The 21711-nt window shown below is 55.6% G+C and overlaps 2 protein-coding genes across 2 annotated transcripts in view; both read right to left on the reverse strand.

Moving 5' to 3' along the window:
- Positions 1–220: 220 nt before the first annotated feature.
- LOC104829940 (CMP-N-acetylneuraminate-beta-galactosamide-alpha-2,3-sialyltransferase 2-like) lies at positions 221–2916 on the reverse strand. The gene is made up of 6 exons (XM_010564507.1): positions 2637–2916; positions 2158–2348; positions 1707–1886; positions 1230–1275; positions 919–1038; positions 221–809 (listed from the first exon to the last, which is right to left on the reverse strand). The coding sequence occupies exons 1-6, from the start codon at positions 2889–2891 to the stop codon at positions 642–644; spliced, it is 960 nt and encodes a 319-aa protein (XP_010562809.1). The 5' UTR covers positions 2892–2916; the 3' UTR covers positions 221–641.
- Positions 2917–6100: 3184 nt separating this feature from the next.
- Positions 6101–21711, reverse strand: part of LOC104829939 (arf-GAP with SH3 domain, ANK repeat and PH domain-containing protein 1-like) — a 29289-nt gene continuing 13678 nt past the window's right edge. The window contains 21 exon segments of the mRNA XM_010564506.1: positions 6101–6396; positions 6633–6755; positions 7472–7617; positions 8556–8732; positions 9417–9559; positions 9561–9604; positions 9739–9837; positions 10554–10562; positions 10824–10891; positions 12691–12806; positions 13146–13231; positions 14121–14298; positions 16150–16238; positions 16928–17061; positions 17283–17446; positions 17823–17871; positions 18361–18448; positions 18879–18949; positions 20385–20484; positions 20696–20723; positions 20725–20768. Coding sequence (XP_010562808.1) covers positions 6325–6396; positions 6633–6755; positions 7472–7617; positions 8556–8732; positions 9417–9559; positions 9561–9604; positions 9739–9837; positions 10554–10562; positions 10824–10891; positions 12691–12806; positions 13146–13231; positions 14121–14298; positions 16150–16238; positions 16928–17061; positions 17283–17446; positions 17823–17871; positions 18361–18448; positions 18879–18949; positions 20385–20484; positions 20696–20723; positions 20725–20768 — 2028 coding nt within the window. The 3' untranslated portion in view covers positions 6101–6324.

Below are 21711 nucleotides of genomic sequence, written 5' to 3' on the forward strand. Positions count from 1 at the left end.
TGTTTTCAAAGTTTATTCAATATAAGATCATTTCAGCTGTACTTGATTGTCATCTTCTGACTTAGCATGCTTGGTTTTTTTCCTTTCTCACGCTTCTTTGATACAATTTTTAAAATATTTCCTTAGATATAAAAAGACAGGAAAGGAAGATGCCCCTCTCCTCCTGCCCAAAGAACAACTACAAACCTCCCCCCAAAGCCATCAGCGGGTGGAGGTGTCAGCTCTGTCACATGGACAGCCACATTTGAGTAGCTGCCATCACCACCACTATCACCCAGTGGCTTCGCAGCCACCACAGGGACATGCACAGCAGCTCACAGGCTCCACAGCCACTTCCAGCCCAACTGTCTCCTCTTCCTCTCGCCCAGCCAGTGTGGGGACAGCCATGCCCACCCTGTGTCCAACCAAATGCAACGTCCCTGATGCCATGGAAGTGTGTCACCTCCTGGCACCAATAGTGCCCGCCTGGTGGGACCAGCACAAGCAGCACCGAGACCCCTAGGGATGGCAGGGTCTGTGAGCCTGGGCAGGTGGCAGCACTGTCAGGGAGAAGCAAGCTAAAGAGCCAAGGCAGCTGCTGGCAGTGTAGGGAGCTGCGAGCTTCTGTGCTAACAGCCTGGCTTCAGTTTCTTGGAAATGCATCATTTGTAGAATAAAATCCTGCCTTCAGCTGCCAATGTCTCGATGATGCTGAATTCGATGTCAGCATCATGGACCCTCGTCCTGCGAAAGGCTCCAGACCAGCGGTTTTTCTCCCAGTAGTGGTGCCAGTTCCCTTCACTGTCTGCGCCAAAGCCAAACACGGAGACCTGTGCACACACCAGCAAGAGCCATTGCTGTGCGGTCGCTAGGTCAGCCTGAGAACGCATGGACAAGCAGTGCAGCAGTGGTATGGTGGCAGCACCTGGCCGTGCTCACCTGCTGGCAGGCATGCAAGGCGAAAAGCAGGGCTGTGAAGCCGGTGGAGGGGTACCGCCCATGGTGCTGTGTCCAGTTGTCATGGATGTACTTGAGGAAAGCTGGGCTCAGGATCAGCACCTGAGTGAGGAGCAGAGGAGCCACCAGCTGCTCACCATGCTGTGAATGGGACAGCCAGCCCCTCACCACCAGCACAGCCATCGTCCCTTCTATTCACCAGCTCTGCCCACATCTTGCTGAAAAACAAGCCTGGTCTCTACCCAGAGGAGCCCTGCCTGCCCAGGAGGAGCTGGAGCCCACCAAGCCCTTACCTTGTTTCTATCAGCTTCGATGAACTGTTTCACTCTCACGTATGTGCTGCAAAAGCCAGAGGACAGCAGTGAGCAAAGGGCACTCCCACTGCAGGGCCTCTCCTTTGGAGGTGGCTGGTTTGCAGAGGGTGGCGTGTCTCCCAGCACCTGGCCCCATGGCACCCCCAGCCCCTTGGGCTGGCCCAGCAGCATCCCCTGGCCTGGCTCTGGGAAGGGACACATCAAGCCCATGGCCCCACAGCGGGGACAGCCACCATCCCACCCATGGGCATTATGGGACTCCAGGATGTCCAAGCCCTGCAGGGATGGTTCAGTGCCCACTTCCCTGAACTTAAGTGCAGATGAATGCCAGGAGCCCTTCGTTCCACCAGGACCATGGTGCCAGGGCCTCAGCGAGGCACCAGGGTCCCCAGGACCACCCTGCGCCATCTCCAGGGTCTCCAGCACAAGAGATGCTGTTCCCTGAAGCTGACGCACTGCGTGAGCTCTCCAGTAGAGAAGGCGCTGGCCACCCACTGCAGGTCTAGTGGCTTGAAGGGGACAAGAACGAGGTGGACGCCGGGCCCGAGGTCCACTGCACTCTCTGGGTACATGAAGTGATGGGTGGTTCTCATGCCAACATCCAGTTCAAAGCCAGCGATCTTTGCTCTGTTCATCCTAGGGGGATAGCAGGAAGGCATATCCCGAAATGAAGGTGCACGCTGTGCCAGTCCCAGGCTGCTGGTCCCACTGGGCAGGGACACCAGGTCACCCTTGCCAGCAGCAAAGAGGGGACATGGATAACACAAGGCCAGTGCATGCCCCAGGGTGGGGGTCTCCAGGGAGCAGGGCCCCCCTGCCATCACAGGGCCTGGGCTGGTGGATTTCACAGGGTAGCTGGGGCACACTGAGAAGACAGGGAGGGCCCAAGCCCTTTCAGGTCACCCACCTCAGCACCCAGTCATGGGCATCGATCTGTAGCCCATGGCCAGACCCCTTCAGCCGCCCCGAGTTCCCCACCACCGCACAAGTCCTGCAGCAAGATTGGTCCCACACGCTGCTGGTCGGGGCCCGGAGGACAGTGAAGAGCTGCTGAATTATGGCCTGGAGCTGGGTGCCACTCTGGGGACCCTGCAGTGTCTAGGGGAGCAAAGGCAGTGACAGGCAGCATCAGCCGCCCCCCCCCAAAGGGGGACAGAGCCCCACTTCTCCCAGCAGAGCCCTGGGAAAGGCACAGAAAACCCCAGTGGGATATTAGGAAAAGGGTGTGGGACAGCCCAGAGAGGTGGGGAGGGTGGTGAGCTGGGGTCCCTGCACCCCTTTCATCCCCCATTGTATCTGCCTGATTTGACATTGGCCCTGCCCCACCGCAAACAGATTCAGAGAGCCTGGGAAGAACCCCGCATTTCTGCCCATGCCCTCACTTACCAGCCACCACTGAACCACATCAGAGGAGAGTTCGTGGGCTGCGCCTGTCAGCAGAGGCCCCATGGCCATGTTGTAGCTGGAGTTGAACCATGCGGAGCTGTTGGCACCAGGAGTGCAGCAGGCAGCAGGGGCATTGAGGTGGGAGGGAGCCCAAGGGAAGGGGCTGAGGCCATCTGTGGGGGCTCGGAAACATTGCCACAGAACCAGCAGCAGGCACAGGGCCAGCACCACATGTGTGCGCCTCTGGCACAGCATCCCTCACGCAGCCTGCAGCGAGATGTCACAGGGACCAGTGGCAGTGGCATCACAGGACCCCTTCCCACCCACCCTCCCTGTCCAGCCTCCTGGAACACCCTTTGGCTGCTCACCAACCCTGCAGGGACCTGAAATATAGCCTGGTATGCATTTCCTTTTCAAACTGTTCAGTGGCTTTATTGCTGTGTTGTGCTTCTGGCACTGCCGCAGTTACTTAGGTCCAGGCAGGGCTGGCTGGCAGCACGTACTGTACGAGGGGCTGCTCTCTGCCCACAACACTTTTAGGGTCTGCAAACTGATCAGCGAACAAATGGCAAAGCATCATTGCCAAACTCCAGCTACCCTCCTGAGTGGCAGCCGCTGGCCCACGAAGCAGCTCCTCTGCTGGCAGCAAGCCCTGCTGCCTCCTCCCTACACACGCCAGCCTGTGGAGCAGCCTCTGGGCACAGGAGCCCCTTGGCCTCTCTGCCGCTGCCAAGCCCATGCAGGTGAGGTGCTCCCTCCCCAGTGGCCCTGGGGTTTTGCAGCTTCAAGGGCACTGAATCATTGCCAGGAGGAAGGAGCAGGAGGTAGTAACTGCCATCTATGTGCATGAACCTTATTTAAATGAGAGTTCTATTCTCCATCTACAAGCAGTCAAGTAAACCTAAAGTCAGAGTGAAAAGGGTTTTCTTGTCCTCAGGGTATTCATGATGTGCTCAGCCTCTCAGGACCTGGCATGGGCCAAGGTGAGAGTGAGGAACAGGGATGCGAGGATACCCTTCATCCCAGGGTCAGAATCTACTGCAGCAGATTTTGCGGGGCGGGTGTCCCTGTGTACTGGGAGACCTGAAGGAGCGAAAAACCCTCCTGTCCTCACAGGAGCACTCTGTGCTTCTCCCAGTCCCCCGGGTGCTGACATGGGGCCATGGGTCAGCACCGGCTTCATTTCTCCACATTAACCATTTTCTGCAACTCCTGCAGCACAGACATACCTGCTCACTGTGGCATACAACCAGCTGCACTCAAATCTGACTCGGAGGCTACACACGTGACAGCAAAACTGCTGCTCCTGGGTGTCTAAGTAACGAGCAGAGATGGGAGATATGAGAGGGGGGTTTGGATGATCCCAGGTGGCTGCAGCAGGTCACGCTCCACTGCAAGCCTGCCCTTTCAAAAAGTGACTGAACTGTCACCTCTTCCTGAAGGGAAGTACAAACAAGCCACCACAAGCATGCCGGAAACGCAGATGTGGGTGCTCCCAAGCAGGAAGCGGCCATGAATTGCTGGCTTTTTGCCCCAGAGGCTCAAGGGGACCTTGAAGGTTCCTGATGCTCTCTCTGCTGGCGGCCACGGATCCTCATGACTTAGTCTTTTGCCCTCCTGCAGCAGTAACTAGTGTTCGCTGTGCTGGAGGCAAAGAGCACCCATCTGACCCGTCGGCTGGGCTGGGAGCCAGCAGTCCTCTGGGCTGGTTTGTGCACTCAGCGAGCCTCAGCGGTTATTAAGCCACAGTCCATGGAGGGGGAACGAGCTGGCTGGCGCTGCATGGCTGGCACCAGCCAGTCCATTAAGCCCAGAGCCAGGGGACTCAGGCAGCACAGTGAATATTTCATTAAGTTTTTTTGCAGTTGCCCATCGGTGGGGAGGGCAGGGCTCCTGACAGGCAGGGTTGAGCAGCCCCATCTCCCTGCCTGTGCCCATGTGCAGCCCCTGCACCATGGACAGGACCTCTCCACCCGCACCCACATCCTCACAGCAGCTGAAACACACCCCGCCCACCACCCCCACCCCCCAGTCCCTGTGCCCAGAGATGCCCTTGCCTTGGGGTTCCACAGCCCAGCACCATCGGCCACAAGCCACCACACTGCAGCCATGCAGACACTGCATCAGCCTGCACCCAGTGGCCACAGATCTGGCTCCATCCCCGTTCAGCCCCAAGGGCACACTGCCAGAAGCTCCCCAGCCCTGCAGCCAGGAAAGAGGCCCTTATGGTGTCGCAACCCCCTGGTCCCCAGCCAGCTGTCCCTGACACCCCTCACCTTGTCCTCTGAAGTGCCACTGAGCAGGGCCAGGCAAAGGTGATGCTCCTGGGCTCAGTGGCCTCGCCAGTGCTCGTTGCAAACTGCAACAACCACCACGGGAAGAGGAAGTGTTGCACCATGACGTGGGGGGAGAACAGAGCCACACAGCGAGTGGCATAGTGAGGTCAGGACTGCCATCCCTCCTCCGGCTGTGCCCACCACCCTGGTGTCCCAGCATGGCCCTCCCACACAGCCCAGCACTGCACCAGCCACTGGTCCTTCTGGCTGTGTTCCCAGGACTGAATCAGGAAATTCAAAAATCATTTAAATGTTCCTCTGAGGGTGGGAGAAGCTGCCTGGGGTGGAACTACCCTCCTGCCCCATGGGTCCTGCTGGGATGGCTCAACTTCTGCCACACTGACACCAGCAACATGGAGGTCTCAACAGCATCGTGCATCCGGCACCTCACCAGTTGGTTTCTTTTGCTCACCTGGATGGTATTTTGTCTCAGAGAGGACAGAGGAAAGCTGTCAAATGTACCTTGGCAACTGGAAAAACGGAGTCTGTAGAGAAAAGCCATGCAAGCTGAATCGTGAGTGATTTTATCCAAGGGGAGGTCAGCCCTCTTTGTTCTGATGCCTGCAAAGAGGTTTGGTGCCTGAGGGAGAGCAGCGAAGAGAAAGGATCTAGAAACTCAAAGTAGAACACTCCTGTGAAATACAGAGCACCAAAGAGACAGTGTTTATTGGTGGCAGGCCTCTCCACCATTGCTGGGGGGCCAGGCACCGAAGGAGCAATGCTGTGGGCTGCCACAGAGCACATTTGCTGGAGTACAAACAGTAAAACCTGGGTGGGAGGAATTAGGGACGGCACAGGCTCAAGGTAGTGCTGGCTCCACAGCACCCATTTGTATTTCCAGGATCCCAGCGTGCTCAGCCATTAGCAGAAGCCCCTTTCCCACAGATTTGCATGCCAGTATGGCTCCACTTGCAGCTCCAGAGCCCCACAGGGTGCAGTGCTGCTCTGCTCTACCATTGTTTCCATTAGCACCAGCAGAGCACAGAGTACCACAGGACAGGCAGCATGGTCAGGACAAGGCAAGAACCAGGCATTTGGAAACAGAATGGGCCAGGGTTGTTTCCTGCATGGGGATGTGTCTGGGGCAGGAGCATATCTGTGGAGTATGTAGGTTGTCGTGTTCTCTCCCTTTGGCTGGCCAAGGGATCCTCTAGGACAGCCTGGGACTGCTGGCAGCCCATGGGAGGAGTGGGCTGGGGGGACAGGGATGCTGTGGCAACAGAGGTGAGGGAGGCAGCACTGGGTGAGGTGGCACTCCCAGCCTGCTCATCCTTGGGGCCCTTGGTACAGATGGGAGCTTGGGGAATAAGCAGCTGATCAGATCTTCCTTCCTGAATTGAAGCAGCTCCTACTCATTGAGCAACATGAACGAATGAAGCAGGGAAGACACCTTGTCTGTGAGGCTGTCCTTCAATCCACCCTCTCTGTGGGGAGAAAGGAAGGAAAAGGATTGGTGAGCGTAGCACAGGGGTGTTAAGGGGGATGAGGGACTGGCCCCATAACAGCTGCCTTTGATTGCCAAGGAAAAGATGGAAGATGGAGAGACAGATGCAGAGCAGGAGATGACAATGGGTGTGACAGTCATGGGACAGAGGCAAGAGATGGATGGAGAGCGATCATGCACATCCTAGTGCCGGTCACCATATGCAGGTTCACTCACCCACCAGTTGCTGTCCTCCTTTTCAGACACCGCAATGATCTCACCTGCATGGAAAGTCAGCTCATCTTCCTGGTCAGCATTGCAGTCATAAAGAGTGCGGACCCTACAGAGTAGCAGTCTGTTCTGCAAGCAGGAGAGAGCATCATCAGGTCTCCTCAGCTTCATGAGACACAAACTAAAATAGCTCTACTGTCTTAATCCCAAAGCCCCTGGCAAAGATGTGAGGACCAAGGATGAGAGACTGGGAGGTTTCCTGTGCAGAGGGAGGGCAGAGGTAGCAGGTCACCTGCTGGGAGTTTAGGTAGGACAGGGATCCACAAGACACCTCCTTCTGCTGGAGCATCCTTCCAGAGGCACCTGCTCTTCTGCCCCAGGACTGCAGCATGTGCAGTTGCACTGTCTGACATCCCAGTTCTCTCAGGGCAGGTCTGTGCAAGGAGTCAGCGGTGCTGCTCAGCCCAACCTCAGGACCAAGCAACCCAAGCAAGGTCCCCCTAATGAAAGGGCTCTGCCTCTGCACAGTGTCCTCGGGGAGAAGGGGAGCACAGAGAGGCAGGGCCAGCGTGGACACTGCACCCTTGTCTGTGTCCAAAGCTGCACACCTGCCAACAATCCAAATACATAAACCAGGCGTCCCTCAAAGGGCAGTGGAGCCTTATGGGGATTTTGTTAGTGTTCCCAGCACTTAGCAGGGAGATGTCAATGCCAGGGAGTCACAGCAGAAGTGCTGGGAAGAGAAGTTGCTGGGGACAATGCCAGCTCAGTTCAAAACCAAAGGTGATAAATATGGGCAGATGTGGGAAGCCAAGCTGAGCTGAGCCTGGCCGCTGGCCACCTACCAAACTGCTCCTCTGAGGAAGAAGAGGTGGGACATCACAGGCACAGCCAGAACATGGATTTGGCTCCTGGAGGGATTGGTGTGGGCCAGGCTGTCCCACTTTGCTGGGGCCAGGCATGCAGAGGGGATCCATGGCTTTCAGGGCATCTATGACACACTCAGGCTGGTCATCTCCTCCCACCTTTCATCATGGATAGACAACAGCAACCACCACTGTCGTGCAGCATGGTCCTCCTCCATGGTACAGTGTGGGCAACAAGCACCCCATCAGTCTGGGAGCTGGAAAGGGGAAGGACTGGGGAGGGGGTGGAGGGGGCAGCAGGGGAAGGGACATTGCCAGGAAGCAGAAGAACATAGAGCGGAGGCTGAGATGAGAAGTGTGTTACCAGGAGGTGGGAGATGCGCTGTGTAGCTCCAAGGTGCCCCAAGAGCTGCCAGCACCAGGGGAAGGAAGCAGCTGCCATGGGTCATGCGCTTGGCACCCTCCAACCCCCCCATGCTCCCCATGCTGCTGAGCTCTGCTGGGATGAGGCTGGTTCCTAGAGGCACCTGGAGGCTCCAGCTGGCCAGACCTCCACCCTGGAGCACCCAGGGCTGCTCCTGGCAGCACTCACCCCTTTGTCAAATGGTTGTGTTGTGCAAGCCACTGCCTCAGACCCCAGCCTGCCACCCTGCCTGGGTATGGAAAGGGGGGCATCTTTCTGCCATGGGACACCCATGGAAACAAATCCACTGCCTGAAAGACAGGGACAGGGTCCTTCCCTTCTCTGACTTCAGCATCTCCAACAGCCCAGCAAACCCCAGAATAACCCTGCCCAGGAGGCACTGGTGTCTGACAGCTAGGGTGTGGGGAGAACTGCTCATGCTCAGCTGTGGGCATGCCATCCAGAGCTGCAGGTCCCACAGCTCTCCCAGCCACATGTCCAAGCAAGAGGCCTCGTGGGCCTGATCCACAAACAAGGCTTGGCCAGACAAAGCCACAGACAACCTGACCTGGTGCGGCTGCTGGACTGCAGACCTGCAGCAGGTCCTTTCCACCAGCGTGGTCTGCCTCCTTGCCCCTCCTGAACCTGTCCTTTCATTACCTGAAGCCACGCAGTTTGGGCTGGGCTGCTCAGAGCTGAGTGGTACCCAAGGCACTGGCTCTGAGGATGTGCGCTTATGCTTGATGCTCAGAGGCAGGGGTGGGCTCCTCCTGCTTCTTGTGTCCTTGGCAAAGATGAATGAGCTGGTAAGGAAGGGTAGATATGCCCCCTCAAGAGCTAAACACAGAGCAAGAATGGATCAGGGATCAGCAGCAAGCTAGCACTGAGCAGGGCTCTTGGGGTGAAGCTCCCAGGGAGAATGGGCACAAATGCATGGGCAGGGATTTTCTTTCCTCTGCTTCCAGGTCTGACTTGAGAAATGCATCAGGTTGGAAGCAGAGCTGGGACTGGCATAGGGGAAGTCAGGCAGGACTTGGTGAGTCTCCTGGAAAGCAGGGTGGATTTTTAGAGGTGGGAGACAACATGGGAAGACTGGGCAAGGACAGTGGGAGCCGGTCTTGCTAAGGAGCAGAACTGCGATGCTGCTGCTGCTGTTTCTGCCAGCAGCTTTGTCTTCCCAGCCCTGTCTCTAAAGACGTGCTCCTCTGCCTCTCCCAACAGTAGGAACATTTGGGAAGGGACAGTGCATCCTAATAGCACCAGCGCAGGAACTCCAAGGGCGAGCATACATTGTGCTGCTCTTCAAAGCAGGGATCAGTGCTAGGACAGACCAGCTAACAAAAGCCAGCCTTGGTCCCTCAAGGAGCAGAGGACCAAAGGGTGCCCTAGGGCACCAGACAACTCCTCACACCCCATCAAGGGCCCAGCTCCCTCCCAGACCACCCTCTGCCAATGCAGCCAGGCTACAGCAGCAGCAGCTCACCCAACCAGCCCCTGCAGGACCCCATTGCAGGGTCTCACCTCGCTTTGCCTCCTGGGGTAGGAATGGAGGCATGTAGGAGGGGGCCAGCGGCACATCCAGGCTGCGGAGGTGGGCAGCTGGTGGGGGGCAGGTGTCCAGCCACCCATGCCAGGGCACTGCCCTTGCTACCTCTGGCTTGGGGGCAGCAGCTCTGGGGATGGGCAGACCTCTTCTTCACAGGACCCAGCTAGGAAAGGGATATTTGTGGGTTAGATGGAGCAGGTACAGCTGGGCAGGTACAGGAGTGCCTGCCCCAGTGCAGTGGGAGTGGGGGCAGTGGCAGCACGCATGGCCCCAAACCAGAGCCTGTCAGGACCTCACCTTCTCATCCAGGTCTTCATCACTTTCATACATGTCATCTTGGCCCAGCCACAACTCGTACTCTACATGGACATGGGGGTTGAACTGATTGCTCTGGGCCTCCCTGAAGACCCATAAGCCCTGTGTGGCAGTACACTTCCCCCCCCATCCCGCCAGCAGGAAACGAAACTTCTCCAGGCAGGGAGAAGGGGAAGAAAAAAAACCCCCGAAACCCTGGAGGCCACACGTTGAAATTTAAACTGGCCAATCGAGATGCACCAGGTACACTGAGGTGACCTTCTTGGCTAATAGGGATTAAATGACCACAGGTCAGATTTGACAGGGGTATAAACAGGCTCCCGCTGGAGGACATGTTGGAATCAGTCCTCCTCAGAGCAGCAGGTCTGCAGTTAGGGACACTCCCTCGGGTCAGGGCACCGTCCGAGGTAACTCTTTGAGGGAGAGAGCCCTCAGCTTTTAGGTGAGTGATATGCACATTTTGAGTCATCACTTTAAATCTTGGGGATTCTTGAGTTGGCTGTGTAGTATTAATTCTCTTTACATCATTGAGTCTGTGGTTTATAACATGTTACCAGACTTCTAACTAACTTTTTACTGAAGAATAAATCTGAGTTTTAACACCTGTTGGATTTGGTTATGAGTGCATCTGTAACACCCTGTCCTGCCCTACCACCCCCACAGGCAGCTGCTGGCCCCATCTCCAAGCACCCATCCATCAGGGCAATGTCTGCAAGCTGCAAGTGGTGCTTCTCAGGTGTGAGAGGGTTTTGCGAAGGTCTCCAAACACACAAATCAGGACATGGCAGATGCAAGACTTGGACTCGCTGAGGAGATGCACTCACCCCATGCAGCCTCAGTACAGCTCCAGGTCCCCCTGCCCAGGCACAGCGTGACCCCTTGCCTTGCCTGTCCCAAATTGCTCTGCCCTGAGGGACCCCACAGCAACAGGGCCAGCCCCTGCTGGACCCCTCCACACCCTCCTCTGCATCCCACACTGACACTGGACATGCTGAGGGGTGCGGGTCCCCCGCCACTCTCTGCTGCCAGGATGTGTCCCAAAACTGTGATGAGACACAGTGTCTTACCAGCTCTTCACACAGGGGATGTTTCATCCTCCTGGCAACATCCAGGCCCGTCTCTCCCACTTCGTTAGCTGTGAGGGGGGGAAATAGCAACCTTGAACACCACAAGCCCATGCTATGCTCAGTGAATTGCAGAGCAGTGCTGCGTTCAGGGCATCTGGGGGCTAAGCCTAAAAGAAGGGGCAGCCTAAACCCAGACCAGAACAAAGGTTCAGGCCAGTAAGGGATGGTGGTGGGAAGATGAAGAAAAGGGCAGGAGCTGAGACACCCAGATAAGGAGAGAAAGGAGCACTAGTAAATCCTGATGACTCACAGAGATGGGACAGGATAGAGGGACAGAAAAATCTCCATTACTACCAGAGCCTAAAGGCTACAAAACCAGAGGACGACTCCATAGCTGGCACCCCTTGTCCTCTGTGTCACTGCAGGGAGCTTTGGACAGACCTGGTATGCGTGTCGTGATGCCTGGTGGACACACAGACTGCCCAGACACCCAGGTGCCAGTGCTTGCAAGCAGGGGTGTGAGTGCAAGTGTGACCAAGTGACAACCATTTTACTTCAGTTTCACCTTAAACTAAAACCCCTTCCACTCCTGGGAGGTCTGTGATGGTGCTGCTATAACTCTGCAAGTTCTGCAAAACCCCTTCTTGCAGAGCTGCAGCACAAGCTTGGCTGGGGAGAGGTGGGCTGGGGGGACTCTGGGGAAGGAGGAGGGTGGGAGAAGGGAACAGCAAGAGGTCTGCACCCTGAGGGACCACTGAGCATCCCCAGATCAGCGGCAGGGTCTGCTCTGTGGACTCAAGGTGCTCGAGGTACCAGTGGTAGTCACTAAAGACAGGCCAGGCATGGCTGCGCTCAGCATGGCCGAGGAAGTGAGAAATTTGGCTGCCACATCACAGTGTGACTGGGGGACGTGCACCCAGCTCCTGCCACCCCGCTGTGGCCTCTTTGCCTTCTGAGGGGCTGCCAACATGCTGCCTGGAGCGGGAAATGGGAGCATCTCAGGAACATCCCAGGGGGCAAGGCTCAATGCACCTACCAGCTCAGCTAACACCTGATGGTGGAAACATTTGTGCCCTCTCATTTCACCCAGGATCCTAGTTTTAAAGCTCACTTCTGTATTGTGAAGAGGAGATTCATGGGCAGAGTATAAATGTTTGGACCTGTAATCTGAGCTCCAGAGCACCAGCACACACTGTCTTTGAACTAGCACTTCAGCAGCCCTCCCACTGGCTGTCCAGCATTGCAGTATTGGTTTTGAAAATGAGTTAAGTGCCTGTTTTGGCTCCTACTGTGCATGCGCTGCATATGGAAGACCAGCTCAGGCAGTGTATGCCTTGCTGGGCTCTGGCAGCTCAGTGAGCCCACCCCAGTGCAGTCCCACCACGGAGCTGCCAGTAGCAGGCAGGCCTTGTCCACCTGGGAGAGGGACAAGTGAATCAGGTCAGGAGTACCCCAGAGCAAGCTGGTTCCTCCCTACGGGGCAGAGGAGCATCCCCTGCTCCAAGCTGGAGAGCAAAGCCACCACTTTGGACCCAGGCTGTCAACAGCAGGAACCTGTGAGATGTGGTCACCCCACTTGTGAAGGGCCATGTGCACCCCAAACCAGCTTGTGAATGCTGCTGAGCGTGGAGAATCAACCAAAAGCAGTGTCAGAGCAGGACAGCTTGCTGGACATGTGGAGAAGAGCCTGGGGTTGAGGCTGTCACCCTGTGGGCAGGGTCCCCATACAATGCTGTCATCAACCTACCTCTCCTCAGCCTCTCCCCAGCCACAGACAAGCACTGCAGCAAGGCTAAGGAGATGTTTCCAGAGAAGAGCTGAGAAGACAATCTGTGTGCACAGGGTGGGGGATCCCATAGCCACTTACTGATGGTGATGTTAGCTTTGGCCTTCAACAGCAGTTTGACACACTCGGGTTTGTTGTGAGAGCAGCAGTAGTGAAGCGGCGTGTTCCCCTCTGCCGTCCGTTTTGCCAGGCTCCCGCTGCAGCAGAGGGTGGATAATGTCAGCACCCCTGGGAAGAGCTGCTGGCCCTAACCACACCAAACACTGCCTGGTGCTGGCACACATGTCCTTATTCCCACCTCACCCAAAGAGGTGGCCACCACCACCATCACACCTCAACTCAGAGGAGATGAGGGAACCTAAGGCCCCTCTGATCTAGGGGTAGTTACTCCAAGCTCAGCCCAGGGCAGATTTGCTGGGAAGCCTGCCCCACTGATTTTTCTCTTTTTTGGGAGCATTTTGGAGAAGATCATCAGTCTTGCACCTTTCACTAGCACAGCTTAGCCATCACAAGCTGACTGGGTGTCATGAGCTTGCCTGTTCTGGACAAGAAAATCAACGATATGCAAAGAGGTACAATCAGACAACAGCACTGCCAGGTGGAGAATGGTCTCCCCAGATTCCTGTAACCAAGAAAAATAAAGCAAGGATGAGACTGTGCCTGTCTGCACCACCACCGCAGATAGGAGCACTGACCTTTAGGGACTGTCCTTACACATTTGAAAACCCTGAGGAACAGGTTTGACTGTCTCTTCAGAGCACACCAAAGCTGGTGAGACCATAGTTAACATGCATAGAGCCATGGCTCATGGCTTCATGAAGAAGAATCAATCATCCCCTTTTCACATTTAGAAACTGAGGCAGCCAAAGGTAACTTTTCTCCCCAGACCAGTGGCTGAACTTTGCTGAGTCCACAATCTCACCAGAGACCCAGGGTGTGCAATGGCTGCTCCCCACGGAGCTGCTTCTTGCTTGCCATTTTGTCCCAAGACATCCCATACCGATGGTGCTTCTTGCTCACTGCAGCATTTTGCTCCTTTGCTTTTACTCTGGAGGATTCCCACTGGCATCCTTGCCCGCAAAGGGGGTGGCACAGCGGTGTGCCCACAGTTCCGAGGGTTAGGGCTGTGCTCTCTTCTTGCACTTACAGCAAGGACCCACACTGCAATTTTGCAGGAAAAAATGCTGCCCTGATCTTTCAGCCTACCATGAGACTTGGATGTCCTGAGGAAATCCGCTCGGAAGTTTACAAGTAAATCTCAGCTACAAACTGGCCTTTTGAAAGCCTTGGGCTTGTGGTTATGACTTCTGCCCCTCCCCCCCTCCACCAGCACGAGGTGGGCTGTGGGGTTGCAGCCAGAAAACCTCCCTCTGCGATGATGTTCCTCACCCTGCTCACAGAAAGCACCTTCTTAATCAGAAAATTCTGTCCCTTCCTGGGCACAGGGACCCTTATGGACAGGCGACAGCAAAGCTCTTTGCCATATGGGCCTACAGAACAAGTGGCTGTACCTGCAGAGGTGCCAACACAGGCTCACTCAAATCCATGTTCTCTGCATATGCTTGGAGCAAAGAAAATATGTCTTTGTCCTTCACAGCTTCTGGGACACTGGAGCACTGAGCAGCAGGGCTCCTCTTGGCATATTTCTTGCTGACATACTTGGAAATGATGAAATTTTTCCGAAAGGCTCTGGCAGAGACCAGCCAAATGAGAGTTAGGGGCCACAGAGTGATACAGTGAGCATCCCAGGGCCACCCTCCTCCTCTCCCACTGTCCCAGCCACCTTCCCTCTCCCTCCTTCAGACCTGCTAGGCAGTTTAGCACCACTCCTCTCTCTGTCACATTACCCAAACTCCTCTGCAGCAGCATTCATAGTAACTTTTACAAAACACTGTGGTTTTCTTAAAGCTTCCTCTCTTGCAGTAACATAATTGAACAAGAACTTGACTTTCATGCATTTAAAGTGCGAGCAACACCTGCGAGTGCTGGTGGCGAGGACCCCTGCACCCACCATTGGGAGCCAGAACCAGCTCCCTGTCTTTCCTTCCAGTGGGGAACCCACTGCCTTCATCCAACGCCCCAAGTCTTGTGCTGGGAGGGATGGGGAAGGGCCGGTGCTTCTCTCCTTCTCCCAGGCACTCATTGCTTTCCAGAACCTCCTCCATCATGCCTGCTCATGGATGAGGAGCCCTGACTCATGCACCCTTCCCAGGTGGGAGACGCTCAGGGGTGCACTGGGTATGTATGTACAGTCCTGGTGGTGTTTTCTGCTCTCTTCTCCCTTCCCTGCCTCCCTAGCCCTGACCCATCCTTTGCCTTTCAGACCCCTCTGCCCTCACAGTTCATTACTGGGCTCAGCTCCCTGATGGTGGGAATTAGGGGAACGAGCAGAAATCTGAAAGACTGGGGAACACCACATGGCATGAACTGGCTGAGAGTGTCTATGGGTCAGGAACAGCTTCCAGACAAGGACTGGCTGAGTAAGCTGGGATTCTCCCCTGGAGAGGTCAAGAACAGCAGAAGCAGTGGCCAGCCACAGGATCTGGGATGGCTGCAGGTGCCCTGGGGGCAAAGGAGTGCTCCAAACAAAAAAAGGCCATTGAGGAAGAGCTGAATTACTCATTTCATGCAGTTTCAGTTTCCCCAGCATCCAAGCGAAAGGGTGGATGTAGCAACTTAGATCTTGACCGTGCTGTTCCAGTTCTATTTTCCAGCTCTCCCAGATCAATGCTGCTCTCTCCCTGCCAAGTGCAGTTCCTTATCCAGCTATTCATTGCAGGGTAGGTGCCCTAGACTTACATGCCTGTACTGGAAGATAATCATGCCTCTTCTGCCTGCTCTCCAGCCTCCTGAAAGTCCCCTTAGCCACTGACAATAAGCTCCCCAACTATATGTTTCCCCCAAGAGCTCTGCTGCATGCCAGATTTATGGCACCAAGCCTGGAGAAGCCCCCAGCTATCACTGCTACCAGCCATGCCACCCCAGCTCTCCCCTGTCCTCTGCAGAGCCTAAAGGCTGGGGCGCTCCGGGATGAAGGACAGGGGGTTCCTGCATCCTCAGCAGATACTTGCTCAACGTCCACACTGATCCCACCAACCCTAGGCCCCAGCCACTGGACGCAGTGAACTGCTCCGCACCATGCAAGTCCCTGTCCCCTGTCCCACTCCACCCTCCCACCTTTCTGTGCCCTGCCGATGTGCAGCCAGGGCTGGCCTGCTTGGCAGCTCTGCTTGGTTTTTCTGTTTCTTGTCTTGCTTTTCCCTTTCCAGCACCAATTCCTCAATCCTTGTCCTGACCTCATGGCCAATCCTTGAGCTGTCCTGCTGGCTCTTCTTCACTTTTCTCTCCTTTATCAAACTTTTCCTGCTGGGTTTGGTGAAATTGCTTCTGAAGGGAAGTTACAGTCTGGAGAGGAGATTGAGCAGTGCTATGTGCCTGGTCACTGCAGGGAGCACATAAGACCACAGAGCATGTGCCCATGTGTGAGGGCCCCATATCTAACCTCCCACAAAAAAAAACAGCTCTTGCAGAGCAACTCACATGTCACTGTGCACTGTGGGCTTCAGGGAGAAGCTGGGGAGATTCGCTTCCAAGATGTTGAAGCCAGAGTTGCCAATATTCCTCGCCAGCTGCAAAACAGCCAAACTAGAGGTGACATGGGACATGCAGCAGCTCTACATGCATGGCAGCAGGAGGGGGAGCGCCAGGCTGAGATCCTGACCAGTTATTGAGGGGATGTCAAGGGGTGCTAGGATGTGTGTACCCAAGGGCCTGAGACTCTGCCCTGACTCCTACTGCTGAGATCTCCCAACTCCAGCAGTGCAGCCAACCCTAGAGCTGACCCCTAGGCTCAGATCTGGGCAAGCAGTGACCCCTGCTAAACACTCCCATCCCCTGCCCTTGATGCCCACCAGCTGCCAGCAGCTCCCATCACAACCCTACCAAACCCATGAGCACCTGGAGCATTGTGGTGCTAAAACAGCCCCATGCAAAGTCTCCAACCTCCTGTCTGCCCCATATTCTGCTCTACCCCAGTTCAAGTTTGGCCCTGCCCCACAGCTCCCCTGCACCAGGGGACACAGATGGGGAAAGGGGACTAGGGAGACAGGTGACCCAGCAACTGTGAGATGACTCCCTCCTCTCCTCCATGAAGATGACAATTTCTGCCACAATAACTGCTAAACCCTGGGAATTACTCATACAGGTGAGTATGGATCAGTTTAACAGGTGAAAAACCCACTGAATTAACTTAGTTTCAGGAAGGCCACAGCAGAAGCAGGGGGAGGCTTGAGGACAGAGCACACTGGCAGTGTCCTACCAGCAATTCAGAGGTTGCCAGCTTGTCCAGAGACAGTGACTGGATGCGGGAGAGATGCACACCCATCTCTCTGTGAATCCCAGAGCACTCGATGCAGATCAGGATGCCCAAGTTAATGGAGAGCCAAGTAGGATCTGTAGAGACAAGACTGCCAGGCTCATGTGCATCTCCTGCCTCTCCTCCCCACCGGCCACCCACCCCAGGGCACAAGTTCCCCAGCAGGGCAGAGGGGAATGGTAAGACCCCAGATGCCTGCAGGTCTCCAGGAGCTGGAAGCTGCAGAGTGCAGGGCTGAGCTCTGCCTGTCCAGCAGGGAGGAGGCCCAGCGGACCCATGGCCATGGGCTGGCTCTCACCTGGGGCCAAGCAGTCGCAGCACTCCCTGTTCCCAGGCATGCCTCTGACCTCCTCGATGAGGGCCCGGGTCAGCTCCTCCTGGCTGCTCTTCCCTCCACCCTGTGCCTTGCTGAAGGCCCTGTTCAGCGCCTCCTCCTTGCTGTTGCTGAGGACGGACACCCAGCTGCACGGGCAGAAAGTGGCTTAGGAGCAGGGTACCATGCAGCTGCGCTCGGGCTGCAAGGTGAGGAGGGCAGCGGGGCTCATCCCACTGCTGCAGGGGATATCCCGCTCTGCCCCAGGCTGCATAGCAGCCACCACACACGAAGGTCCTGCACGGTACTCCAGCAGCAAACTGGGTGCCAGGAGCCTCCATTAAGCTCCATGTCCTGTTCACGGCCAGCCAGCCCCACCCCTGGAGTGACTGGGACATGGTCAGGATGGGAAGGGCATCAAACAAGGGGCTGTGGCTTGCTGCTCAATTAGCCAAAGAGCTGGCACTTCAGCAGCAGCCAGAGGACCATTTTTTTGGTCCATAGCAAGGCACTGGCAGTACTTACGTGACACAGTCCTGCTCATCCTCTGCCAGGAAGCGGTATGTGCGGCTGTCTGAAACACACAGAGCCAGTCTCCTCTAGGCACCCTGCTTGTCCATCTCACCTGCTGGGCTCACAGCAGGGCACAACACACCTGAGCTGGGCTAGCAGAGCCAGGAGCAACCTTGAGCCCAGGCAGCTGGGGGTGACAGTCATCTCCATCTCACTCAACCCATCCCCAGTGCACCCCAGGCAAAGGGACCTGCTCCTATATCAGGAATGAGGGATGCTGGTGTTAGCTAAGCTGCAGCCCAGAAACTATACTTGCACAGTTCCCTTCACTGCCCTACGGTAGTGCTGCCTATCTCACACCCTGCGTGTGCATCACTGCTCCTGAGCAGAGCTCCCTTCTGGCACAATTTCACCAGGGTAACCCCCTCAAGCTGGCCCAAAGCTGCAAAACATCCCCTCATCCCTGCCCACACTGGCTTTCTCAGTCCAAAGCACTGCTGCCTCCCTGGGCCCTTCCAGGAAAAAACACAGGGCAGGCACCAGCACTCACAGGAAACCAGATCAAAGCATTTCTTGTCATCCATGTTCGGCTTCACCTGGTAGGTCAGTAAATTCAGTTTGGCTGGTGGGCGGTTGAGCTACAAGCAGAATGATAAAGCATCAAAGGACTGTGGTCCAGGGGTGACAAGCACCACCTGGCTCTGGACACAGAGCAATGGCTCTGCCTTGTGCCCAGCACTTTTTGTCTTTGGCTCTGCTCTCAGGAGCAATGCAAGAAATAGCAACACAGACCTTTTCTTTCCCAACAGCCACCCCAGGCTCATGCCCCTCCATGCACATAGGCACATGAGGACCTCCTGTGTTTGTCTAAAGCTCTCTTGGGTTGCAGGGACTTAAGTCTCAACAGAAAGCCTCCTATGCCAGGGCAGCCCAGGAGGGCAAGCAGCAGGCACAAGGGCTCTGATGAGCCCCAGGAAGCCACTGGCATGCTTGGCAGTGGCAGGCTGTGCAGACCCTGAAGGGGCAGCAGCTCCCAGGTAGGAGCAGAGCGGAAGAAGCAGTTCCTACCATGCTGTGAGAGATGGTCAGGTAGCCATTGCTGATGGTGCATTTCCTCTTCTGCCAGACTTTTCTCAACCTGGAAATGAGCAGAGGGTGAGCCAAGAGGACACACAGGGAGGAGCAGATGTGCAATGCAGCGCAGCGCTGGCAAAGGCAAGAGCCATGCAAGGCACAGCATGGGCCCATAGCTCTTGTCCGACATGCTGGCTGGGCTGCCGTGGATGGGATCTGTCACTCTTGGTCTGTTCTGGGCTGAGAAGGATCCATCATAAGGCATAAGACAGGCTTGTACAGACAGGTAGCACAACTGCTGTGGTGGTGATACACGTGCAGAGCAACAACTGGGGAAGCAGGATCTGCTAGCAGAGCACAAAGCCCTTTGCAGAAGCCCTCAGCAAACATCCAAGACCATCACCTCTAAATTGCTCCCAAGCTGGCTTTCCTGTGCCTGCCATTTGGGGCAGACCATAACGGGGGGAAAGGTAGACGAGATATGCCCAAAAGGGGAGAGAGAGACTGAACTTCAGTCTGCAGTGAAGGCAACTCCTGAGCTCCCATTCAGTATTTTCTGTCCAGTTTCGGGTTTCTCTAGGACACTTCACAGTCTTTTCCAGGTGTGCAACTCTCCCAGTGCAGGACCCCTGTGATTCACAGCAAGCATGCTCCCACGTACTGGTAGGAGATGATCCTCTTTCCAAAGACAGCAGAGTGCTTTCCAGGAGCTCAGGGTCTGGCGCCTGGGAGAGGGGCACAGGATGGCTACTGGCTTGCTCTCTCCTCTGGCCCACAATGCCATCTCCAAGGCAGCAGCAACCCATGCTGTGTCTAATTCACCCCATATTTCTGCCCCTTCCCCTAATTCTCACCATCAGGGAGCTGAGCCCAGTAATGAACTGTGAGGGCAGAGGGGTCTGAAAGGCAAAGGATGGGTCAGGGCTAGGGAGGCAGGGAAGGGAGAAGAGAGCAGAAAACACCACCAGGGCTGTACATACATACCCAGTGCACCCCTGAGTGTCTCTCACCTGGGAAGGGTGCATGAGTCAGGGCTCCTCATCCATGAGCAGGCATGATGGAGGAGGTTCTGGAAAGCAATGAGTGCCTGGGAGAAGGAGAGAAGCACCGGCCCTTCCCCATCCCTCCCAGCACAAAACTTGGGGCGTTGGATGAAGGCAGTGGGTTCCCCACTGGAAGGAAAGACAGGGAGCTGGTTCTGGCTCCCAATGGTGGGTGCAGGGGTCCTCGCCACCAGCACTCGCAGGTCTTGAGAGAACATTGGACAGCTTCATGGGAGAGGAATGCTCTCAGAGCTAAAATATGGACACAAGCTGCGTGGAGCTCTGCGTTGAAAGCTGTTGGAGGCTGGGACAGTGTCAAGCACACCTTCATGCATGCTTGTGCTGTTCCTCTGCCTTGTGGCCACCACAGGGAGAGAAGGTTGGTCTGGGTGAGCCCTGCTCTGGCCCCAGGTCACCAAAGCACAATTGAAAGGGGCATGCTGTTTCCCAACTTATCCATCGCTTTTCTTGAAGAGGGTCCCTGATTTCTCTGTGCTGTACTGCTTGGTCCCTTGCAGCTGGTGCATGTTGTACCCTGCCTGCTTGTTCCCAGGGTCCTGGCAGGAGAAAAACAGCAGCAAGGCCCTACTCCATCAGTACCACTGGCAACCGAGAACATGTCCTCATGGGACTGCCAGGGACCATATGCTACCCCAGAGCTCAACAGAAACCCCACGGCTTTCTGCATCGGCAGGCAGGCGCTATATAAGCAGCTGCTGTGCTGTGCCCTCTGCCCCGTGTTCCCTTGCAAGAATGATCAGACTTTACCTCTTTCTGCTCCAGCTGCAACACTGCAAAGGGAGCAGAGCTGCTGCTTCTCCTCATTCTGCCTGATCTTCATCTGAAAGGCACCAGTGCACACGGAGCTGCTCGCATGGCAGCAGGAGGCTCCTGCCTCAGCTATGGCATTCCACTCCTTCCAGGTGCAGTGGAGGTGCCCCCACACCACCCTCTGCCCTCACCGCCTCCCCGCATCTGTGGCATGCACCCAGCCCCATTCCTATGGTGGGAGGTTGCCGCTCGTCCCCTGCAGTGCCGTGGGATGCGGCGTGTGCAAGAAGCACTTCAGTGGAAACCTCATTGGGAGGAGGGACCAGGCATGTCCTCAGCACAGGGACTCCTGCAACATTAGACCACAGGAGAGCAGCCTGCCTTTTACTGAGAGAACAGCTGTTTGCAGCTCTGTGCAGGGTAAAAGCAAACAAGTGCTTGAAGATCACTGTGGTGGTTGTTTTTATTTCCTTGGTAGTGTCAGTAATTAAAATAATTAAAAGGCCTCCAAGCCATCAAAAAGTTGATGGAGCTTGGCAAAGGAATGTGGCCCTGAAATGGAGCCTGGGGTTTGTCTGCATGAGGGATCCATAAGGTGCTGCTTGCTGTGCTTGGTTACCTTGCTTTTGGGGTGGCACCTCCCCTCTTTTGTTATTTACATAATGAATTTTAATATGATTACAAATTATAGAACAAGCAGGGTAACACCCCTAAAGCAGATTGATTCAAACAAAGCAGCAGATGCCCAGAGGAGACCTGCACTACAGGCCCAGGGGAGATGAGTACAAGTGATGCTGATGCAGTATCTGGGTGAACACCCAAGCCTCTGCAAATCTTGACTAGCAAAGAGGTATGGAGAAGGATAAGCAAACTGGAACAGAGGTCTAGAAATGCTGGGAAACCAACATAAACCCTCTGCTGCACTTGGAGGACATTATACCACCTGGGACTTGAGTGCTCAGACTGTCTCTGAAAGCCCTGCTATTTGGAAAAACTCCTTTCTGTCTCCAGGC

Source organism: Haliaeetus leucocephalus, unplaced genomic scaffold, assembly GCF_000737465.1.
Source record: "Haliaeetus leucocephalus isolate CR32 unplaced genomic scaffold, Haliaeetus_leucocephalus-4.0 Scaffold182, whole genome shotgun sequence".
Taxonomy (NCBI): Eukaryota; Metazoa; Chordata; class Aves; order Accipitriformes; family Accipitridae; genus Haliaeetus; species Haliaeetus leucocephalus.